The 8288-nt window shown below is 31.8% G+C and overlaps 1 protein-coding gene and 1 long non-coding RNA gene across 5 annotated transcripts; both read right to left on the bottom strand.

Annotated features, from left to right (window-relative positions):
- Positions 1 to 924: 924 nt before the first annotated feature.
- LOC25497482 (uncharacterized) lies at positions 925 to 1530 on the bottom strand. The gene is made up of 2 exons (XR_005643238.1): positions 1422 to 1530; positions 925 to 1326 (listed from the first exon to the last, which is right to left on the bottom strand). It is a non-coding gene; the product is annotated as an uncharacterized lncRNA (long non-coding RNA).
- Positions 1531 to 3610: 2080 nt separating this feature from the next.
- LOC112419483 (uncharacterized) lies at positions 3611 to 7774 on the bottom strand. 4 transcript variants are annotated; one of them, XM_039828193.1, is made up of 7 exons: positions 7660 to 7774; positions 6761 to 6843; positions 5980 to 6037; positions 5758 to 5893; positions 4882 to 5157; positions 4693 to 4800; positions 3611 to 4187 (listed from the first exon to the last, which is right to left on the bottom strand). In XM_039828193.1, exons 2-7 carry the CDS (start codon positions 6837 to 6839, stop codon positions 3738 to 3740), a joined length of 1107 nt encoding a protein of 368 aa, XP_039684127.1. In that variant the 5' UTR covers positions 6840 to 6843; positions 7660 to 7774; the 3' UTR covers positions 3611 to 3737. The 4 variants fall into 4 exon arrangements, with proteins under 4 accessions (XP_039684127.1, XP_024633037.2, XP_039684126.1 ...); XM_024777269.2 differs by lacking the exons at positions 5980 to 6037; positions 7660 to 7774; XM_039828192.1 differs by lacking the exons at positions 6761 to 6843; positions 7660 to 7774 and having other exon boundaries at positions 4882 to 5154; positions 5980 to 6685.
- Positions 7775 to 8288: the final 514 nt, after the last annotated feature.

The raw sequence follows: 8288 nt of genomic DNA, 5'->3' as shown, positions 1-8288 counted from the left end.
GCAATATTGGGACATTGTGAGAACTAATGTCTTCAATGCAATTTCTCAATTCTTCAAAAATGATTGGTTAATTCCTATCTACAATTCCAACAGTGTGGTTTTAATTCCTAAACGTCTTATAACCTTGGCCAAACTCAAATTCAATATTTTCACCCAATTATATATACTCAGCAAAGGAGATTTATTCTAAGCAGAAATATTGGTGATGACATTTGTCTGACATCTAAAGTTATCAATATGCTTAACCAAAGTTCTTTTTATTGCAAAATTTTTCTCAAAATAAACATTTGAAAAGCCTTTGACACATTAGATTGGAAATTTCTACTTAAAAGTGTTGATTTGCTTTGGTTTTAATGATAAATTTTACAAGTAGATTAGTACTATTTTGCATGCTTCTATATGTTGTGATTAAGAAAGGTGATCCCTTATCTTCTCTTTTGTATAGCCAAGGAGGTCCTTAATAGAACAATGAATATCCTCACGAATTTATTTGACTTATATGCTCAAGCATCATGACAAATTATTAATCTAAGCAAGTCTCATATTTACACATGTTCTATTTCTCAAAGATGGGAGCGTTTGATTGCAAATTTGTTGGGTTTCTCTCTATGTTTGGTAGAAAGCTTCTTAGCGTATCATATTCCTTTTGTAATTAATTAACTTAATTAAGTTATCCCGTGTATAAAAGAACTTTTGTGATGCTATTCAGACACACAATTTTAGCAAATATATGTCTCACGTTCTTTATGATCCAATGATTAAACAAAAAAATGAATTTATCCCACGTACATTCTACTTGTGCATAAATATGTATGTTCTCATCCCAATGGTGTGTTATTTTCGTAGATAATTTTACAATGGTAAAAAATATATTGTTTTCCCTTTACATTGAAAAGTTAGTTAAATAATATTCAATTCTTATTATTATCAAATTTATTATTTGAACTTCTTTCTTAATGTGAATAGGATAAATACAACACACTGATATGCTCAAGAGGCATTTATTAAATCCCTCTCTAATTCCTTCAGTAAATTTTGCAATCAAGGAATTTGTGAGGGATTTTATTTTTTCTTAACTAATTTCTCTTCCTAATTTTGCTTTTCATAGTAGTAAAATTCATAACTTCAAGGTCCATGAAATTTGAAAAACAATACAATTATTTGGTGCATGCACAAAAACTAAATGACAACTCCTCAAATATTCTGGCATAAAAGAAATTGCAATTCTTTTTCTAGAGCAGGAACTCATTCATCTCAGTTTGCTCGCTTGGCAGTAGCCTTTACGACACCTACCAATATAATTTTTCACACTTGGACAATCTTTATCTGTTATACAAATACGAGTAGTTGGTAAATAAGTAGAATCACATATTATTATGAAAAGAAATATGTAAATAAGTAGAATCAGATTATAAACGAACTTCGGAGTTTCAACCATATTTTTTCTCTCTTTACATCTAAAAAATAAGATATGATTTGATATATGTATAGTGTAATATGTTTATACTCTCATACAAGTAATTACATTTTTTTAAAATTTTAAAACCCTTCATAATATTAGAATACTTACAAAATGCCTCTTAAGTACATCAGTGTGTTATGTTTGTCATTTTCACACTTAGAAAAAAGTTCAACTAGTAAACTTGATAACCTTAAGAGTTAAATATTATTTAACTTGCTTTTCGCTATACTTTTTCCTTCAAAAAAAAGTTCATTTCATTTTTAACATTTTGTGACAATAAAGAGAAAAAATATATTTTGTACCATGGTAAAATTATCTAAGGATATATAATTCACCATTGGGATGAGAACCTATTTGTATACAAGTAGAATGCATGTGGGATCAAATTACATTTTTATTTAATCATTGGATCATAAAGAATGTTAGACATTTACTAAAACTGTGTGTCTAAATAGCATTACAAATGTTCTTTTATACATGTGATTACATAATTAATGTTTGAGTCTGCTGCAATAACTTGATCAAGTAGATGATGATGAACATGATGAAAAGTGGACATAAAATCTAAAGTGTGTGTGGAATACACTAACCTTTACATTTGATTCGCCTCCATCAGTGATGCCAACCGGATGCAAAAAGGAATACCAGCAAATCTCCTTCAAAATATTTTGGAATCCTTGACGTTTTGCATGTTCACACCAAATATATCGATCAATGATAGTTTACATAATAAAGATCTGTCAATTTCTCTCATGCATTTGAGAAAAGAAAGATTATTTAGTATTACTTTTGGCAGATCTTTGATTCAAAAGAATGTGATGTTCTATTTTTTTTGTTTAATGAATTTCTGCCTCCAAAATGTCTCTATTTATAGAGAAACTTATGTCCTTTTGATGAAGAAAGACAACTTTTTAGAAGAATTTGTTCATGAATGGTTACAATACTTGAATTATCAAGAATTACACCATTTACTAAAAGGTCTCTCTTAACCATTGCAACTTTTCAAATTTATATTTTAAAAATTACTCTCACAATTAATAAATTAATTACAAAAGGAATATGATATAAATACAATTATTTGGTTCACGCACAAAAACTAAATGACAACTCCTCAAATATTCTAGCATAAAAGAAATTGCAATTCTTTTTCTAGAGCAAGAACTCATTCATCTCAGTTTTCTCGCTTGGCAGTAGCTTTTACGACACCTACCAATATAATTTTTTACACTTGGACAATCTTTATATGTTCAACAAATACGAGTAGTTGGTAAATAAGTAGAATTACATATTATTATGAAAAGAAATATGGAAATAAGTAGAATCAGATTATAAACGAACTTTGGAGTTTCAAACATATTTTTTTCTCTCTTTACATCTTAAAAATAGGATATGATTTAACTTGCTTTTCACAATACTTTTTCCTTCAAAAAAAAAAGTTCATTTCACACTACTAGAAAACTCGGACTAAGCGACGGCCATTTTCTGTCGCAAAGTAGTCAAAAATCCATAGCAAACGACATTCTGACGGACACTACCAAAAAACTCAGATTTAGCGACGGCCCTTTTCCGTCGCCAATGATTAAAATTCGTAGCAAACGACATTGTGACGGGTTTTGCGACGCTCCGGAAATCCGTCGTAATAATGGGGGTCGGAAAAATTGACCGACGGAATATCAACTCCGTCACTCATTGCGGCGGCTCAGATACGGTCGCAAAGAACAAAATTCCGTCGCTAAGACTCCCACTTTATGGGTATATGTGACCCAGTTTTCCGTCACAAAATACCGACTTTAAATATATCCGTCACAAATTACTGAGGGAGGAAACCGTTGCAAATAACTGAGGGAATAATCCCGTCGCAAAATATCTGGGAATTTGATTAGCATCGCAGTGGTATCCGACGCAATACTGCAAAATAAAAATTTTGTGACTTTCCTATATTCCGTCACAAATAAGTTTTTTTTTTTTTTCCTTAAAATTAGTTTAGGAAATTTCTCAATTATTTCTCAAAACAATTTTGGAATATAAAACAAGGTGATGAAAAATCACAAGATAAAATACATTAATATGATAAAATATGATAAAAATCACATTAATATTTGATTAAAAACCTTTTTGATTGCGTTCACAAGAATCACACTACTTATCTTTTGCATCAAAATATATTGAAATAATTACTAAATAGTATTAGAACATTTACTTTAAACTAAAAGTTATAATCAAATTTTCAAAATAATATGATAAATAATCAAGTAGGTGGACACAGATGTTAATCCTAACTCGAACGATGAGGTTGATAAGGAGGTAGATGCGAATGGCCTTGTGTAAAAGACTCCATTAATTTCTGGAACTGCTCTCGGAGCAATCGTGAATCCTCCTGTGACTGTTGTGCCTGCTCTCGAGCTAAATGTGACTCCTCCTGTGATGCACGAATCAATTCCTCGTTAGTCTTCAACCGCTCCTTGAGTTCCATGTTTTCAGCTGACATTTTAGATATTGCAGTCCTCATATGCTCATATTCAGATGGTGAGATGCCATCAGATGACCTGGATGAAGAAGGCTTGTATTTTCCTGCCTCTGTCCCCAAACCATAAATACGTCCTTTCTTGTCGACTCCTCCAACTACGTCCAAGAAGATGAAGTTGTCTGACTGATGGTCATTAGACACATCATCCCCCTCTGTTTGTTGTGAGTTCCTTTCAAAAATCCGTCTTTCATATTCATCCTACAAAATTAGAGTTTGTCTTAATTCTTACGTACAAAAATATAAAATTAAATCAATTACTACAATTAAATTCATATACAAACCAACCAATAACAAGTTAAACAAATTAAAACTAGTTTTTAACTAATAACCATGTTATCATGACTTCTTTCCAAGTGAAGAAACATAAGATTATCATGTTCAGATGTCAGAACCTAATGAACAATAATAAGCATGCATAACATTAAAAATTATGGCACAAAAGCATGTAATATACAACAATATACATGATTAGATAACCAAAAACAATTATAGCACATGATGGCAGAGTTATAGTGTAGCAGCATGCATCAATACACATGAGAACAATTATAAATACTAATTTTAAAGTTTTTCTAATTACCTTGACTTGCCACCAACATCCCAAGTCCACAAAAGGATATAACTAATTCTAGATAATTTTCAATTGTTTTATGTTCATTTGACAAAGGGCTGGAAATGATAATATCATCGAATTGTAACTTACCGCAACCATTTGAGATTTGGAGGATACCCACTTTGATGGATCACCTTTCATTTTGTGTGTCTTTAGATACACTTCCCAACAACTTGGAGTCATGTTTGAGTCAGTTTTCTATAGTACAAAATAAATAGATTAGTATTATTATTAATTTAAATCACTATGCTTTACTGCAAATATAATTTGTTTACTTACTAATCTTTTAGAATGTTCAATTGTTGGAATTGACCCACAAGTGTGCAATGGACCATTAGAGGATCTTCTATTTCGCTTATTAACTGCTGCTTTGTCCTTCCATTTACTATCTTCCCAATTTTGTTCCAATTTTTCACGCAATAGAGCAGGGATCCATTCGCCTTTGTCCATTCCTCTTCGTACCCGATACATTGTATTTTGGTACCCATCAGATGCCTTATGATGATAAGTCTTCTTTATGTCTTGATCATGCTCAGGAAGCCACTTATATATCCTCTGCAATACAAGCAATGTAATTAATATAGGATAAACCGGACAACACGCTAGGAGCTTTGCTCTGGAACTTGTAACTCTTTTGTGAGTTATTAATATTCACCACTATTCTCTTGTTTCTATTGATTTATTCTGTTTTATTAGCTCTCTCTATCATATATGTTCATTAAAATTCGCTCTTTTCACTTTTGAAATTGTTTTTTCTCGAACTGTCGTTGACCCAGCAACAGTTAACCACCGCCGGACACTATTAAAGTCAGTTGAACAATTAGAAAAGTACCGACAATTAGAAAAGTACCGACGATTAGAAAAGTACCGACGACAGTTGAACAATTAGGGTTGTATATATGTTAATTGGTCTAACATTTCATTTTATAATTTTGATAAGAGACTAGTAACAGATTCCAATCCATACCCTCCAAAGTTGGGAGGGAGCCAAAAATGATGGTAGGCAGTGCGGTGGAATAGAATATATACCAGCAATTCCAAATAAAAAATGGACTAAGATAACTTCAACCGACAATTCCAAATAACAAATGGACTGAGCGACAAATCTAACAACGAGGACGATAAACATAAGTTGGAGGAAGAGAAGGACAGTACCTGAAACTCGTTATACCACAAGTCCGCAAGAGCCGTGTCATTTTTCATTAACTCTCCATAAGTTGCCCAAGTCCCTTGAAACAAACGTTTCATAATCTTTGTAATGTCACGTGGGGGCTTAACAGCAGGCTCAAACCTATAAAAATAAAATTAAACAAGTAGTAAAATACAAGGATACAAGTTATTATATAATTAAACGGAAAATTTTATAAAAAATCTTACGTTAACTGTGGTCCCGGACGGATCCATATACGCCTATCAGTAGGATCTGTACTCCCAGCTATCGGATACGAATCATCACGTGATGATGATGATGCATGTGGATCACCACCAGATACAACATCATATGGTCTATGTGTATTAGAAAGATGTGGTGGACTAGGAGTAGAGTGGGGAGATTGGATATTTGTAGGTATTTGAGATGTGGGAGCATGAATTGTAGACATTTGTGGACTTGGAGTAGAGAGTAAAGGTGGGAAATTTGTAAATGTTTGAGATATGGGATGATGTTTCGGTTGCCTTGTAGGTTGTGGAAGTTGGATATTTGAAGGTGTGTTAGATGTAAGATGATGTGTAGGTTTCCTTGTAGAGTGGGGTTCTTGGGTATTTGTAGGTATTTGAGAAGTGGGAGCATGGACAGTAGACATTTGTGGACTTGAAGTAGAGAGGAAAGGTGGGAAGTTTGTATGTGTTTAAGATATGGGATGATGTGTAGGTTGCTTTGTAAATAGGGATTTTTGGATATTTGAAGGTGTTTTAGATGTAAGATGATGTGTAGGTTTCATTGTAGAGTGGGGTTGTTGGGTATTTGTAGGTATTTGAGAAGTGGGAGCATGGACAGTAGACATTTGTGGACTTGAAGTAGAGAGGAAAGGTGGGAAGTTAGTATGTGTTTGAGATATGAGATGATGTGTAGTTTGCTTTGTAGATAGGGATTGTTGGGTGTCTGCAGGCCTAGATGCTTGTAATCTAGAAGAATGCGACAAAGTAGTTTTATGCTTACCTCCCTTATTTCCCTTAACTTTGTTGATGCTTATACCAGCACCTCTTCCACTGCCCCTTGTAATATCATTGTCTTCCATCTATCTATATACATATAAAACTAGGTAGTTAACTACTGTACATAAAAAAAAAAAGTTAAAATGCGCACAAAATTAGACATGGGCATAAACAAGTTAAAAGGCACAAAAAATTAAAACATAAGCACAATTAGCATTTTCCATTAATATGCATAAGAATCACACATAAGGATTTGTTGAAAAAATTTAATATTAGTCTGGAGAGTATATCACTTGATAATTTAATATCAAGTGTTAAGAACTTAAAGAAAACTAAGATTTTGCTTATGTCTCCTTCTTATAAAGATTAATCACGGAAATTTCAAATAAATTGGTCTCTCTGTAAAACTAATCATGGACACAGTTTTATGTCAAAGAACATAACCTAAAGCATAGTAAAAATACTATGAAAAAAAAAAGACCAACCATTCTCCCTAATTACTCATTAAAAACAAAAACAAAAGGGAAGGAGAAAAAAGAGTTTAAAAAAAAAAACTAAATTTGGACATTTATTAGTCTAGATTTTATTTGATTTTTCCTTTTTATAGCACTTAAAAATAATTTTAATTGGTTGACCGTGATTTATTTTTTTCACAGTCAGTATTCTAATTAAACTCAAAACAAAAACAAAATTATCTATCCAAAATCTGTTCTCCCTAATTAATAAAAAGGGGATTCAACTGTAAAAGACAGACCAAAAAATCTTCACTAACTAAAACATATAAATCTATAAAACAGCCCAAATCAAAACCTTAACATATAGGCATTCAAATTGTGCATACCCAATTCAGTTAGCATAGTTTACAACATAAAAACAAGAGAAGGAGAAAAAAGAGTTTGGAACCTGTTTGCAGCAGCCAAGTGAGATGAGCTAAGTGAGCAACGGCCCGAGCAAAGTGAAGGATTTAGGAACCTGTTTGCAGCAGCAAAGTAAGATTAGCGATAATTTGATCGAAGTGACCTGATGATTGAAGTTTTGGGAATTAGATTGATGAAGTGAAGATTTAGGGCAAATGAATTTGGAAATTAGAGAGGGGAAATTAGATTAGGAACCGATTGGGGGACCTGTTTGGGAGTTAGATTGATGAAGGATGAATGGATTTTGGTATGAGCGATTGCTGGTTGATGGGTGAATGAGGAAAAACTTTAGAGTTTTGTTATGTATCTGTTTGTTATAATAAGAATGAGCATGAACGATGCGAGGGAGAAAGTGGTGTTATGTTATTTATATAATAATAATACAAATAAATATAAATAATAATAATAATAATAATAATAATAATAATAGTAATAATAATAATAATAATAATAATAATAATAATAATAATAATAATAATAATAATAATAATAATAATAATAATAATAATCTATCACAGTATATAATTGGGAGCAAGAATGTTCTATTGTTTGTGTTATTGAAAAGATAAAATAAATTATTATATATTTTTGAATAAAGAATTTTTATTATATTTG

The sequence above is a fragment of the Medicago truncatula genome, chromosome 7 (assembly GCF_003473485.1).
Source record: "Medicago truncatula cultivar Jemalong A17 chromosome 7, MtrunA17r5.0-ANR, whole genome shotgun sequence".
In the NCBI taxonomy this organism is placed as follows: Eukaryota; Viridiplantae; Streptophyta; class Magnoliopsida; order Fabales; family Fabaceae; genus Medicago; species Medicago truncatula.
This window is presented reverse-complemented; position numbering and strand designations above follow the sequence as displayed.

Coding starts and splice junctions, on each gene's coding strand:
- LOC112419483 (XM_039828191.1), bottom strand. CDS start 6,404: ATGTCTACTGTCCATGCTCCCACTTCTCAAATACCTACAAATACCCAA. Junction 5,158..5,757: donor TGTGGTATAACGAGTTTCAG/GTACTGTCCTTC, acceptor CTTGTATTGCAG/AGGATATATAAGTGGCTTCC. Junction 4,801..4,881: donor TTGAACATTCTAAAAGATTA/GTAAGTAAACAA, acceptor TTTGTACTATAG/AAAACTGACTCAAACATGAC.